The 15,216-nt window shown below is 36.3% G+C and overlaps 2 protein-coding genes and 1 long non-coding RNA gene across 3 annotated transcripts; 2 read left to right on the forward strand and 1 right to left on the reverse strand.

Moving 5' to 3' along the window:
- Positions 1-1,004: 1,004 nt before the first annotated feature.
- Positions 1,005-10,099, forward strand: lbhl (LBH regulator of WNT signaling pathway, like). The gene is made up of 4 exons (XM_055028443.1): positions 1,005-1,424; positions 6,270-6,345; positions 7,048-7,336; positions 8,612-10,099. The coding sequence occupies exons 1-4, from the start codon at positions 1,402-1,404 to the stop codon at positions 8,680-8,682; spliced, it is 459 nt and encodes a 152-aa protein (XP_054884418.1). The 5' UTR covers positions 1,005-1,401; the 3' UTR covers positions 8,683-10,099.
- On the reverse strand, positions 7,136-8,620 carry LOC129359068 (uncharacterized). Its single transcript, XR_008605862.1, has 3 exons — positions 8,518-8,620; positions 7,581-7,657; positions 7,136-7,265 (listed from the first exon to the last, which is right to left on the reverse strand). It is a non-coding gene; the product is annotated as an uncharacterized LOC129359068 (long non-coding RNA).
- Positions 10,100-10,226: 127 nt separating the features above from the next.
- c5ar1 (complement C5a receptor 1) lies at positions 10,227-13,844 on the forward strand. Its single transcript, XM_055028442.1, has 2 exons — positions 10,227-11,283; positions 11,440-13,844. Exon 2 carries the CDS (start codon positions 11,452-11,454, stop codon positions 12,505-12,507), a length of 1,056 nt encoding a protein of 351 aa, XP_054884417.1. The 5' UTR covers positions 10,227-11,283; positions 11,440-11,451; the 3' UTR covers positions 12,508-13,844.
- The last annotated feature ends 1,372 nt before the right edge of the window (positions 13,845-15,216 follow it).

Consider the following 15,216-nt stretch of genomic DNA (forward strand, 5'->3'; position numbering starts at 1 on the left):
CATATTCAATGAACTGAAATATTGAAAGCTAATATTTTTAAAATTATTTCAGTGACTCAATTTACTAAATGAAAGAAACCATATAGACTGATTAAACAGGAACTAATTTAAAGTCTTTTTATTTAACTCCTTTTTTATGTTATCTTTGCACTAAAGATTAGGATATTACTTAATAGCAATAAAAACAAAGACAAAATTATAAATAAAATGTGGGCTTAATAAAAAGTATGTTTCATACTTGATAATGTTTTTCGTTTATTAGGACTCATGATCTAACTTACTGAATATGACTGTAATTCCAAAAACAATAATACAAAAATAAATATGAAAATTTAGCAAATGAAAACAAGTAAAATACAGCTATGAACTCGTTGGATTTAAATTGGACTGATGGATTCAGTAACATCTTTTAAAGAGATTGTGAATATTTGATGATAACTCTAGATGGAAAATACTATCTGCAGTTTTTAATTGGTTTTTCACTAATTTAAAAAAGTCATTAAAATTATAGAGGAAAAATATGTTTAATTTTGCGTTATCTTTGCTCTTCTAAAGGTCCCTTGACTTAGCCTACAGATGGGATTTTAATATAGCATTTTGTAGTGCTCTGCCTGTTTAGCAACAGTTGCTGCCTGTTATATATATATACACACATTCCCTCCCCACGCCTGAGCCCTTGATCCTCTGAGCTAATTCCATGAATTGTCCCAATCTAAATCCACAGATGGAAGGATGCACAGTTGACAATGCAGTGAGAGTCTTGATGATAATGATGGACAGATGGATAAAAAAGATCCATACACTACATATAAATGCAAAGTTCCAAGTGTCGTGTTGTCGTTTCTGTTGAGCTTATCTATGGTTTTATTGTTGTGCGACTTCACTTTGCAGATGTACGAGTGACCCAGCGTGCCAACTCATCAGAGGGGATGGTCAAGCCAGACTGACGTCACCCATCAGCCTCTGTAATCGAAAGAGACGCTAATCCGTCTCTGCCCCAAAGCCTTGCAGTTGGTGGGGAGGAAAAGGGAAACATCCAGAGACAGAGAGAGAAAGAGAGACGAAACCAAGCGAAGTTGGAAACAGGAGAGAGTGGAGCACATGTGGGCAGATGGGAGGACATATTGACCTGGACCAGAGAAGCAAAGGGCTGCCTTGACTGACCAAGGAAGACCAAACTCGCAACTGGATCTTCTGTCAAGCTCTGGTATTTATAAAGGTCTGGAAGCCCAACTTCTTCCGGGCTTCGCCCTGGAGGCCACAAGTTCCTGTGGAAGGACAACAGAGGGGGAATGCTGTGGGAGCTGCTCACCTCCTCATGCACCCCCTCTGGTGTCGCCTTTGCTCACCGTGGAGGAGCCAAGCTTCACCACTGTGGAACTATGCCAAGACGGACAAGACATGCACCTGACTGCTAAAGAAGGGTAGGAAGCATGGTGTTTTAGACACCAATTAAACCCTAGTTAGTAAAAAGCTGCTGAATTAGCTCTCATATTATAATCACAACTCCGCAGTTCAAGGCAGAGTCATGAAGAAAATAACTAGAGGTTTTCCTAGAATAAAAGTTCTCGTCAATGGTAAGCGACAGAAATTATCTGATAAAAACATGTTGAAATGTCACATGTAAGTGTTTTACACTGATAGGAGAAATGAAGGGGAAAAATAGCCTTTAAAGTTTAACCTAATCTGAAGTGCAGATAAGAATAATAGAAACTGTAGGTGTCAAATATCTCACCATTTTTTAAGTTGATATTATCTTGGGGATTTTCCTAAGTAGCGGATGCTCTACTTGCTTCCCCTGCATGAATAAGCGACATTTCACAACACATTAGAATGAAACATGCATGTTTGTGTTTTATTTTATTTATTTATTTTACTTTTCAAAAATGTCACTATTTCTAAATGTTTGAATTTGTTGGGAGGAATTCCTTATGTCAATGTGATGATTTTTTTTCATTTGTTTTTAAATTATATTTTGAAAATATAATTTTCAAAATTGTATTTTTTTTCTCATACAGATCTTGAAAAAAGGATAATTGTTTACAAATTCTTATAGCATAAATAAAAAAAAAACAGTGTTGGCAGGTAATTTGACAGGGTTCAAGCTTTAATTGTGAAACTTGAAGTGAATATAAAAAACCTGGGAAGAAACTTCTATACTAAACCATGTTGCATTGAGAAAAAGTTGTTTGGTGGTTGTGAGTCAGGCATAAATGGAAAATCCCTGTGCCTCTGAAACATACAGTATATTTCCACTGATAAATCTAATAGAGACTAAAGTGCAGGATAAATATAAGAACCACAGAAAAAAACACACAATGAAGTGAAAATTAAAGTGTTCTACAAAAACACTGAAAATCACTTCCCAAAAGCTCAGAGTGAATACACAACTGTATTTGTGGCTGAAATAATATTTGCATTAATTCTTAAAAACAAAACAAAACAAAACAAAATCTTATGGACTAAGCTTGTTATAAACCTGAATATCAAGCAAGCTAAACACCTCATGATGATGAATAATAAATTGGTGGAATTTATGAAGTGCCTTTCTAAATAATATCTGGCTCCATCAGCCCATTTCCAAGGCTTAAACTTTGACTATAGATGTGGCTTGCATGAAGAATTTTACACAAAATGTTTAAAATACAATCCTTTTTATTCACAGGAAGCAGAAAAATGGGCTGTTGCAATTTCTCTCCAGAGTTTCTCAAAGCTTGAGTTCCACCGTTGCAAAACAAGAGTGTGTTGTCAAGACAACATACGCTGATTCAACATACGCTGAATCTTTTACAGCTGCAGTGGAGCTGCAAAACCAAAAGGAAATTCATGTTTGAAATGTATATAGATATCTATATAAATATAGATATCTATTAGCTATTTGGAGATAAAACTCTCTGTAGGACAGTCAATGGATGTCCTGATGAATAATTAGTGTGCTAAAGTTTCAGGTGCTGACGTAGAGCAGCGAAATATATTTAGTTTTAGAAAATGCTGTGTTAGCTTCATACTAGATGTATTGGGACACACAGTTCCACTTTTGTCCCATCAGTCATCAGAACTATGCCATCTGGGAAATATGAGTCAGACTAGTTTCTTCCGTATTGAACCATAAACACACTATAATTAATTGAGACAAGTGAGGCCAGCAAGATTTTAACTACAGTTCAGGGCTCTCTTGTGGCCAAATGTGGTAAATGAGCTGTTGATTGAAATAAGTTTTGTTGACAAGCCACTCTGGGAAGGTCATACCTCAGTCCAGCGCCTTCTTTAGTGCGTGAGGAAAAATGACTACATGTAGAAAAATGATTAAAAAAATCTGATTTTGGTGTGAAAACAGGAACTTTCAAAATATATGCTTAACCTTGTTAGTCATAAATGTAAAAGATGACTGTTATCATTCACACCATTTTCTTGGTCACAACTTAATTTTATGACCTGAATTTAATGTAGTGTAGATTTGACATTCAATCATGTTAGACATGGACTGTTTTCTGTTCTAACAAAAGTCTAGCATTTAGTTTACTTTTATTGTTTGTCATAGATGAGACAAGCATACTTTGTGGACGGGTTCAGTCGAATGTAGTGCAATCCATCAATGGGGAAAAAAAAAGAAGTGAGGGTGACTGTTGACTGAGCTGAATCAATGATGAAACAATGATGCATGCGAGGGATTACACAGAGGTTAAGCTTCTTCATCATAATAGCTGCTGAAAGTTTCCATACCAGGTGGCACACAAACAGCTTAGCATGGAACACTTGTCAACAGCACAGTATCAGAAATTGAATTGCAAAGCTGCACACGTTCACAAGTGGGTCAAACATGATAGCATCCTCCCAAAGCCGATCCTGTTTGGACGAGAACAGGGTGTCCTCGTTTTGCCCATTGTGCAAACTGGCTTAGTGTTTGTGTATTGCTCATAGCGAACAATAAATATAATTGTAAAGAATCATAAAGCCTCCCTGATAATTCAAACAAAAAGAAGAACAGATAAAATCTGTTCAGCTTCCCTCCCCCTGTTTAGGTGGAACTCTGAAATGTCCTTGCTAGAAATGACATTTTCCCTTGTAAAAAAGTATGATTAGCCTGTGGTTTCATTACATTTGCCACATTACCATAAAGTTTTATTATGATTTATGACAGACAACATAAACTAGCATATAACTAGAAGGAAAGGGACGTATAGGTTTCAATGTTCTTCCATAAGATTCCCTGAAATAATACTGAGTGTATTCAATTCAATTTAATATTATTGTAAATAATGATGTTAAGATAATTCCTCAGGATGAGGAAACAAGTCCATGATGACCAAGTAGCTAAGAAACGAATCAGTTAGGTGATAAAATATTATTTCTTGAACATTTCACTGAGGACTGTTCAGTCTAATAACTGGATGTGATCAGATGGACAGAATAATTCTCAGTTGGGCATTCCACAAATCTGACCTTTATGGAAGAGTGTCAAAAAAACAACCAATTTTGTACAATACTCTGATCACGCTGTCCCCACAATGACACAAAGTGGTGGCAGCATCATGCTGTGAGGATGCTTCTCTTTAAAGGGGCCTAGAAGCTGATCGGACCTGATGGCAAGATGGGCAGAACTAAATTGTGACCAATTCTGGAAAAAAAAACTCAGAAGGATAACAATCTTAAACATGCAAGCAGAGTTTACTATTTGCAGATAACCTCTTAGCATGTACCAAAGATATTTTCATTAAGGCTTCATTTCTGTATTAAAAAGGTTCTTTTTTTTTAATTAAAAAAAAAAAATTCTATTCTATTCATATTCTAAATTTAAATGTCATGTCGTCACAGCAAGAAAAAAAATATAATGAACAGAAATAAAGGCTTTCAAACTTCTATCTCTGTGTAGTTAACCTATGTAATGTGCTTAATTTTGATTAAAAAAAATCTTGATATCAATTGACTTTACAATAATATTCTAATTTATTGACTGTGTCCCGCATTGTAAATATGGCTACTATCTGAGAAGAGTGACTTCTGTGGAAATTGTGTAAAGGCAGATTTTAAGTCTTAAAGCTCCTTTAAATTAATATTTTGGAAATACAGCATCAATCCTAAGCAGACATTTTGTGCTTCTGTTATTTATCAGATAACAGCGCCAAATAAAAGTGTAACTGAAACTGAAAAATTTGATAAAAATAAGCTCAAAATGTGTTTTTGTGGGCCAATGTCCTATATTTATAAGCATCACAAATAAGTACAGAATAACCTTCCCTTTTCACATCCTCCTGTCCTCAACCAAAAGTCATACAGGTCATCTTTTCAGGGAAGAATTCAGAATATTCTTATTGGTTTATTACCTCACATGACATTAATGTAGCTGTGATTTGCCCAGAATAAAATCAGTTTTTTAATGAACATTTAAATAAAGAGCAAGAGTCAGGAGGTTGGGTCACTGCTCTTGGCGTTATGCACTGATTGGTTCTTATGTGGAACAAACAAAATGAGAAGCAGGGAAAAAAGAAGAAGCAAAGCACGAGAAAGGAATAAATGGAGGACTAGACAGCTCTGCAGATCTTTCTGTTTCCCATCAAGCATTCTACAGGTGGGACATTCACAAACCCATCCATGTTACTGACAGAAGAAAGCCTATGAGCAGCCTGGCAAAAATAAAACAGAACATTCACTCAGATAGGTTCCGAGCCAGAAAATCATATAAGGGGGAAAGGCTGCAGACTATGATCCATTTTAGTTTCCAACCCAGTTTGAACTGTGTTTTCATCTGCAGAATTAATGTGCTTCACTTTGTATGTGGGAGTCATGCTTGCATGCATCTGTACCAGGACTGGGCATCGTGATGTGGGACAGAAAATCTATGAGCCAATCAAAACGCTGCGATGCTCGATGACGTGCCTCTGTGGTAATTGAACATTAATGCTGAGGCACATGGTGGGAACGGTGAGGTTATATAGAAGATCAGATGATTTGACTCAGACTCAGTGGAACTACCTTTCAAAACAGTTCACCCACATTCCTCCTGAAACTTCAGCATTTTTATGCTAAGAAACAGAACTAAGAAAACTGTAAACTACCGCAGATTTGCAAACAAATCAAATAAAAACATGAAGTGAGAGTTACACTGATGTGAATGCAGCCATCAGTCTGAATCTATATTTACATTATTATGCAACATTTGAAAAACCATCATGTAAGCTTTGAGGCAAATACTTTTTTCCACTTGCTGCAGAGAAATTAGAACAATTTTTCTTGTTATTTCCGTTAGTTTAATTTTACTCTCTCTGCAGGGGTGTGCATAAGATGACTGATCCAGATCCAAACTGTGAAGACATGCAGAAGAAGGACCAAAGACTGCCATTCCAGGTGGGCTCTGTCATTATCATAGTACTGCAATGTTGCAAAGTTACCTAAATATTTCTGACTCTTTTTTGAATAGCTCATGATTTTGCATAGCTATGATACAGAATACTCAGTTTCATACATCAGTTTCATACAATATACAACACAGGGATCTACAACTGAATGTCATGTAAGGCATACGAGATATAAAGTGTTTGTGATGAGCTGAAAGAGGGACTAAAGAAAAAATCCTAAAGTTGGGCCTTGGGGGAAACCACAAGCAATGGAAGAAGAGGAAGTTCTGAATTTAGAAGCAGCAACAGAAAAGGATCAGAATGTCGGGGTGAACCAAATAAAAACCTTAAATCAGGTGTAACCTGAGCAAAACAACATTCTCTTGTATGGACCGCTATGCTACTGGAGACTTGAAAAAGAGCAGTAGCATTAAAATAAGATGTTTGGAAACTAGGCTGAAAACTTTAATTGAGGCTGTTAATCCTAATCAGCTCTGAGCTTGAAGAATTTTAGGTAATTCTTCAAACTCCATTAAAATGGAAGGTTATGATCCTAAAAGCTGAATAGATAATGTTGTATTTTGTTGACTTTGTAATATGCAGGAATATGTACTTTGAAAAACAGAGAATTAAATAGACAACAACAGAGGCATTTTTAAGCTTGAGAGCAAGATTATTTATTTTTTCAATTCTTAACCAATGGTTCTTCCAGATTTTCCCAGACCCGATAGAAATTGTCTTGGGCCCAGAGGCGTCACTGAACAGTCCAGATCGGGACAAGGAGCGTCTGCCATCCATTGTTGTGGAGCCAACAGAAGTGAGCGAAGTGGAAAGCGGTGAGCTGCGCTGGCCTCCCGAGAACATAGAAACAGAAGACGATGAGGAGGACCTGTTCCTGGAGCAGTGCATCCCCCCAGCCAACATTGCTGACTGGGGAGAAGATGAGGAAGAGGAGGAGACATCAATAATACTGCAGCAGCAGCCGGGCCTGACACTCCTCGGTGAGCTGGTGAACATTCCCCCACTTTTGGACTTACCTTTATAGTTGCAAAAATTTGATTTGAATCTGCTTTTTTAAATAGGATGAAACAAAGCTCACTGTTGATAGAGAGGTTTCACAACACACTGCTACTTTATCTGGAAGTATGTATTAAGAAACACGTGGAAGTATTTCTTAATACTTCCAGATAAATGATGTAATATTTTGCAAGGAAGCATAAATAGAACATGAAATTTGCAAACAACCTCATTTCCAAGCAAAGCTGAAATTTATCTTCATGTTACATTTGTCACTTTCTGTGGTGTTTCTGATGGACTTCTCACTACAAGGAAAAAAAAAGCAAAAAAATGTAGCTAGTTCATTTTGAAAATAACTGAAAGGATGCACAGCACATGAATTTTAACATTTTAAAGACAACAAATATAAAGTAACAAGGGCAGTTTGGTACTAACTGGGACACTAAATACGTGCAGCCTGAACAACATCAAGACAACAACGCTATAGGAAATGCAATAGTATGTGTAAACCTATATACAAACAAAAAAAAAAAAACTGGATATTTTAAAATATTTAGAAAAGTAAACTCAAATTCTTTTTGTCTGTTACAACATGACAGCTCTAAAATAAATTCCTGCATCAATTCATTTTTAAAAAACAGCTGTGAAATGTTTCATTTTGTCTTTTTTTATTAGTTTTAAGCCTTTGCAATTGCTTAATTAGATACTTATTTTGAGAAATAGGTTTTAAAAATGCATAAAAATGCACACACAGCATAAAACAAATTCCTTACTGAAAATTAAAAGCATTATCTTTCTTTTTGCTTTTTGAAACTAGTTTTAATGCCCAGAATGAGGGATTGCTGCAGTTTTACACACCTATTGCAAACAACTGCCACATCCTTATTTGTGTGAAGCAATTGCTGGAAAGCCTGTCACGCTGTTGAAAAAGCTGGACTTCACTTGAAAGTAACGTTGGTGGCATAAACCAAATTTGACTGCATTGTTTTATAACTAGGACTTCACCAGGTTTTAATTTTCCAAATATTTCTGTAAATTAACTGGACCTGATTAGTTTGTAAAATGCTTTGAGAAGACATTATTTTTGAATTGGTTCTATACATATAAAAAAGCAATTGACAGGTCAACCAACACAACACAAAGAGGGTAAAAGCAGATAACTCACGCATGCTTTTGAAGGCCATACAAACTTTTAATTTTACGGTGTGTAGTTTTACAGTGCCTTGAAGCTCCATCAAAACTTTTTTTTGTTTCTGCAGACCTTCAGTCTGATGCATTTAGAGATGACACCCCAACGCTTCCTCCCAACAGTGCCCCCGCTTTCCACTAAGAACATCGCCTCTGCTGACCTGTGAGGAAACATCTTGAGACGAACTGTGGCAATAACTGTTGGGACAAAAAAAAATTAAACAAAAACAAAAAACAGCTGCAAAACAGCAAACATGTTACCATAATAATGGTTGCCAGGATTTTGATATTTTCTGATCGGGGAAAATGATCATCAAAACACAAATGGAAGATTTGTGGGTCATTTCTTTTCGGATGGTTCATATTCTCAAAAACCCTGATGTTGCAACATTTTTGTTCTTTTCTGCTCCTTTTCCTTTCACATAGTTTAGTTGAAATATTTATGTGCTTATTCCTTCAGTATGTAGGATGTTGTAAATCACAGTATGCTTGCTGCCTGCTGATGGTTCATATAACTTGGAACTGCACAGGTCTTTGACATGTGTTTTTTGTTACAAGGGTTTACTTTCAGCAGCAAAGAACCAACAGTTCTTGAAGTAAGATAAATGTTTGAACCAAAATGTTTTTGCTTCTGTGGGAAACCTAAGTAAACAGACATTATTATTTTAAATTTAAACAATGAAGGATTTGTTCTCTTTCAATGGGAACGATGAGGGTTGTAGCATATTTAGTATTTTAAATATTTCCTGTTTGCGTGTTTGAAATGTTATTAAACTTAAGGCCAGATCCAGACACTACACACTCCGTTAATGTAAAAACATATGAACTTGAAGTTTCTCAAGTAAAGAGAGCAAACAACTGAACTAAAATTAAATATTGTAAAATGTTATTCATGTACTTTAAATGTTGACTAATGCTTTGAATGCTGTATAATTTAAATTTGTAAAACACACCTGAGGCAACATTCATGAGATAAATTCTGTATCTGGTATCCTTGTTATGGAAAGATTTCATTCTGACATGTGAAATATAAACACATTTTTTTTACATGCTTCAGCTTGTAGTCATTTTTAATAGTTAAAATTTCACCTGTCACTATGAAAAATAACATGGAAAACCCCTCAACAGTAAGAAGGGTGTGTGTGATGTGTACGTCACATTTTGCTACACAAGATTTTCATGTGTTTTGCAAATCCTTTTCTGTCTGTTTCACATTAGGAATGTTTCTGTGTTACACATTTTACAACACAATCATTTTCACATGTACAACAACTTTCACATTGAAAATATCATAAATTTACATTTGGAAAGGTTTTCCTCACAGGTTTCACATTTTCTACAAAGTAAAAATTTACATATTTGTTTCAATGTTTTTACATAAGAGCATCTTTGAATGTAAGACGTGGGAAAATGTTCCACATGTTCTTCATGCTACCTACCGCACAATATAATTTATGTGAAACACATTGGGAAATGTTCTTCATTTCAAATGTTTCCTCAATTGTTACAGGACAACATCATTCCTATAAGTTTACACAATAAAATGTTCACGTGTTAAACATGTAGGTCAATGTTTTCTCAAGTTCCCATATACTACACAATATGATTTTCAAATCCAAAAAGTTCACTGGGAAGCAATGCATGTGTAAAACACACAAATGTTCGTGTGATACTCTGTGTACCTCCTTTTTGAAAATGTCTATTTTATTAGAGTAAAATAAATGTTGCCACCGACCACCAGTCAATGAAACTCATAGGGGTAAAGTTGTTTGAGTTTCTGAATAAAATGGCTGGATCACCACCTCAACATGCAGTCACGTTCACCAAAGTCCTGCTGATGACATAATTATTTCATTGAGGCATGTTGAAGCAGAGATGCATCTAAAAGTTCCAGGTCCCCAGCCCTGAAGGACTGGAGAACACTTAGAAAGATTACGAGATTCCTCTACAAAACATATGCTTTAAGAAATGCAATAAACTAAATTATGAATAATAAAGTTCTTCTTCTTTTTCTAAGCAAAATTCTAAAGTGAAATACTCTTCAATACTCAAAAGTAAAACACAATAATGACAAATAAGAAACTTGTCATAATATGTAACAAAAAAGTGACATTTCTGTTTCTTAAATATGTCCAGGAAATGATAAAAATCAGCTTGAAGGAAACGGAAATGTCACAGCAGAAGTGAGAAGAGCAAGAATCATGAACAAGTGAAAACAGAATCCTTCATGAAGAGAAAAAAACATTTTAAAATTTATTGCTGTGAAGAAAATTGTGCTGAGAATTTCTAAAGGACAAAATAAGTATAAATAAAATAAAAATTCTTTTTACTTGTTACATTGTGCTCCTTATGCCCAATCACTTACAGGAGCACTTAAACACCTTTTGGTGTGATTTAGCTTTTAGATTTAGTAGAAATTCATTAGCATGCACAAAACACTATATTATCATGGAAAAGGTCAAGGCAACCTGCGTATTGCCAGCGTGTCATAAGGTTTCAAAACGGATAAACTTGACATTGTGCAAAATGTTCAAGTCTTTCAGATTCACAGATTCGCTATGTAATCACGCTGTTAAACTCTCATTGGACAAAATTGTGTAATGACTCATGTGCAATTGTACTGATGGGTGTGTACATCTCTGAATGTGTGTGTTGGAGTTGCTAAAGGTACCCTTAAATGCAGCCGCAGCTTCATAACTTTCTGTTAAAGAGTCAGGGAGGAACTCCAACAAACCAATCAACCGTAAGTAGGCACATTCATTAAATATAATAGGTTTTTATTAGTTTGTGTTTTTTCGGCGATAATCTACATACCCTTATGGCAATGTACACTAGATTATTGTCTCTAAAATAAAATCAGACAATAATTAATCCAATTAAATGTTGTCTTCACTTACAGATTTAATTTACTATGGAGTCAGAATTTTCCAACAGTTTTGACACTTTTAACTTCTCTGAAGATATCTACCGTGACCTCTTTGAGGGGAATTTCACAGAGTTCAACTTACTTCCTGAAATTCAACCCATACAGATAGTGTCTCTGGTTCTCTACGCCCTGGTGGCCCTGCTTGGAGTACCTGGTAATGCTCTGGTTTTGTGGGTGACTGGTTTTTGCATGAACCGCTCAGTCACCTCTATATGGTTCCTGAATCTGGCGCTGACCGATCTTCTGTGCTGCCTGTCTCTCCCTCTGCTCATGGTGCCCCTGGCACATGATGACCACTGGCACTTCGGCCCACTAGCCTGCACTCTAGTGAAAGGCCTTTTCTATTTGGTGATGTACTGTAGCGTTCTGCAGCTGGTTCTGATCAGTGTGGATCGTCTGTTGCTTGTTAAAAAAGCCGTATGGTGCCAGAACCACAGGCGACCCAAGCAAGCTGCATGGGCATGTGTGGCTGTGTGGTGCTTGGCTCTGCTAGGCAGCATCCCTCAGTTTGTTAATGCCCGGCAGATCGAAAAAGGGAAATATAAGAGGGAATGTATCCTCGTATACTCCAGAGAAAGTGTTTGGCCCATCGCATCCTTTCGGTTTGTGATGGGATTCATCCTCCCCTTCTTTGTCATTGTCATCTGTCACCTGGTTGTCTACAACACCACCCAGAGGGGAATGTCACGTGTTCGAGCCAGATCCAAACGAACCCTGAGAGTCATTGTCGTTGTGGTGCTGAGCTTCTTCTTTTGCTGGCTCCCCCTGCACATCATGGACATTATCGAACTGGCCACCCCTCTGAGTTCTCCCCACAGTCCAAGAATCTACCTGGCTCAGGTGCTGACCATCTGCCTGGCATACTTCAACAGCTGCCTCAACCCTCTGATCTATGTGTGCATAGGGCGAAGTTTCAAAGACAGCATGAACCGCTCGCTGCGTCACATCTTCCACTTCGCTACTGAGGACCCAGCCTCAAAGGGGAGTATAAACAACGACACCAAGAGCACCACCAACGAAAGAGTGATGACCAAAATCTGAGGGATTTGTGTTTACAACCAACGTAGTCTAATTCCAATGGAGAAAATATGTGAATGTGTTAGGAAAATTATTATCTTAGTTCATTTACTTTTATATTGGATGGTTATGTTTTCATATTATTCCGTGTGTTGTTTTCTTTCCCTTTCTTTTATAGTATATTCTCAACTGTCTTTTAGAGTGTTCTCTTGAAGGCTGGAAATGTCTCACCCATTTCTGTGTTAACGAGCCACATTGATCTTTGTCTGTGTCCTGAGAGTGGTCATCCTTGTGTCCCAACAATGGGACATCAAGGATCCTGAGAGTGGTCATCCTTGTGTCCCAAGGATGGGACATCAACGGAAGACTTCCAGAACATCTTGTAGGATAGTGTATTGGTCAATTGTTTGCATGTCTGAGTGAGAAAGCCAACCTCTTTGTGTATTCACATAATAATAAAAGGCAGTTGGGGACTGAGAACAGACGGAGTTGACCTCAGACAGCGTTTGGCAGCGGTTCTCTCCGGGTCGAGCTCTTCTCCCCTTTTCTGCGGAAAAGTAATTTGTGTCTTTGGTTGATTCTTGCAGGTTGGGGAACAAAATAAACCCAACAGAATGTTACCTCTGTGCAAGTTTCTTTGCCATAAACTTAAATTCAGTTTAGAGTCAACTCTGAAATTTATCTCATGTTAGTTTCTCAAACAGACCATGTAAAACAGAATAGCTGACCTCTGCAAAAGGAGCTGTTGAGTTGGGCTCCCCATTGTTGCTAATCAGGATGTCTTGCACAATCTGTGACAGTTTCTTTTCATACTTCTTCTTTTATAGAAAAACATGTTTTATTTTTGGTATTTTGCCTTGCTTTCACATATTACACTGCTATCAGAGTAATGTTTAAAAAATATTATATTCTGCATGACATAAATCTCCCAGTAGCGTTTGTTCTTCTGGGAGTACAAACTCCCAGTAATTTGTAATGGGCAGTTGTATTATTTAAGTTGGTCTGTTCCAGTTACAGACCACAAGAGGGAGACATTTTCTAAACATCTGAAGATAAAAAGGGTACGTTGCTTGTATTGTATTTTATTTAATAAAATGTAGCGTGGATAAAATGGATTCTTTTAAAATATTTTTAAAGGGTTAATAGGTGTTCTATTAAAATTGTGTTTTTTCTGTTTGACGTTTATATAAAGACAGTTTTATAAGATTTACAGTCCAGGTTTTCAAATATTGCATATGTGTATAATATGTAAATATACATGTATTTTGTTTAACACTGTCACTGAAATATTTGGACATGTAAGTAATAATAGTCTTATTCAAAAATAAGACTACTTATTCAAGTCCTTAAATATTTACTCGTCCAACAATTTACTATAATATTTTCCTTTTTCTCTGGAACAACAGATTTGATAATTAAATGTTGAAAAATGAAGCACCACTTACATTGGGAAGGTCTTTTTTTTAAATTATTTATTAAATCATAAAACGATAACAAAACCAACAAAATGTGTACAAAAACGTTGCCAAATAGACATCAAATTACAATTTACATACTACATTCATTGCAAACAAGGCCACGTGATGATATATACAAAAGCAAAAATTTACAAGTGTGTGGTTTCCTGTGCCTGCGTTTTTATTGAGCTTGTGCACTTAGATATACTTTAAGCCATGCATATATGCATATTGGTATGGTAACATGGTATCTACTGGACATTATCACTCAGTCCTCTTAATTTGTGCTTATCAGTAAAGCAAAGTGGTGTTTCTACATATTGGCAGATGTCGACATTAAACCACAAGTATGGAGGGTTGAAGACAGTGGCAGCTAAAATAATGCTCTGCACATTCATTCCCTGTTCAGGGTTTCACAATCAGCAAACTGCAAAAATGACTGAATATTTGTGCTGATTTTAACTGTTAAATAATTGCTAACTTTTTCTCTTTTCAACAAATGCTTTAATTTGGAATTGAAATGTCAGATAGGATAGGAAATATGATTATTGATGAGTCTCCTAGAACAGGTTTATTCATGGGGAAAAGAGTTGGGGTGCACCGATTGCAGCTTTCTGGCCGATCAGCGATTACTGATCTTTTAAAAAGCTTAACTTACTGATTCCAATTTTGACCAATACCATTTTTTGTCTGAAATGTTGCTGAATTGGCAATAATGGGGTGACTATTGTTAACAGTAAATGTGCAGACATGACCTGGTCGGTCGGTTTGTCAGTCAAGAAAAGCACACTGGTTGATTTTTAGACCTTTGCCGAGGTTCATATCATCGTTGGATATGATTGGCTTCACATGTAAAAATCAGCTGATCACCGTTCTCCCAAAATTAATGAAATGTGCACCCTAATAAATTGTGCACCCCTAGAAAATACAGACACGTATTCATTCCCAGGAAAGACTAAGAATTGAGTTGACATTCAAATGCTCCAAAATAGTTTAAAATTTACCTTTTAAGACAATATTTAGAGAGGTTTAGCAAACAATATTTTCTCATGCATATATCTTTCTTCATTTTGATTACCACCATGCTAAAGATGGAGTGGGACGCAGTCACTAGTTGGTAATATCATTCAGGAAGGTTTTAGGTTCAAACTCTTCAGACCCAGAGGTTCCTTATATAGAGTTTTATGCTCACTTCGTATATGAATAGGTTATCGCTTCTCCAGTTTTATCCCATGGGTTTAAATTTTGCATTTTAGGTAAACTGGGGGTTCTGTGT

This window comes from Poeciliopsis prolifica, unplaced genomic scaffold, assembly GCF_027474105.1.
Source record: "Poeciliopsis prolifica strain line A6 unplaced genomic scaffold, Auburn_PproV2 SCAFFOLD004, whole genome shotgun sequence".
NCBI classification, from domain to species: domain Eukaryota; kingdom Metazoa; phylum Chordata; class Actinopteri; order Cyprinodontiformes; family Poeciliidae; genus Poeciliopsis; species Poeciliopsis prolifica.

Coding starts and splice junctions, on each gene's coding strand:
- lbhl (XM_055028443.1), top strand. CDS start 1,402: ATGCACCTGACTGCTAAAGAAGG. Junction 1,425..6,269: donor CACCTGACTGCTAAAGAAGG/GTAGGAAGCATG, acceptor CTCTCTCTGCAG/GGGTGTGCATAAGATGACTG. Junction 7,337..8,611: donor GCCGGGCCTGACACTCCTCG/GTGAGCTGGTGA, acceptor TTGTTTCTGCAG/ACCTTCAGTCTGATGCATTT.
- c5ar1 (XM_055028442.1), top strand. CDS start 11,452: ATGGAGTCAGAATTTTCCAACAGTTTTGACACTTTTAACTTCTCTGAA.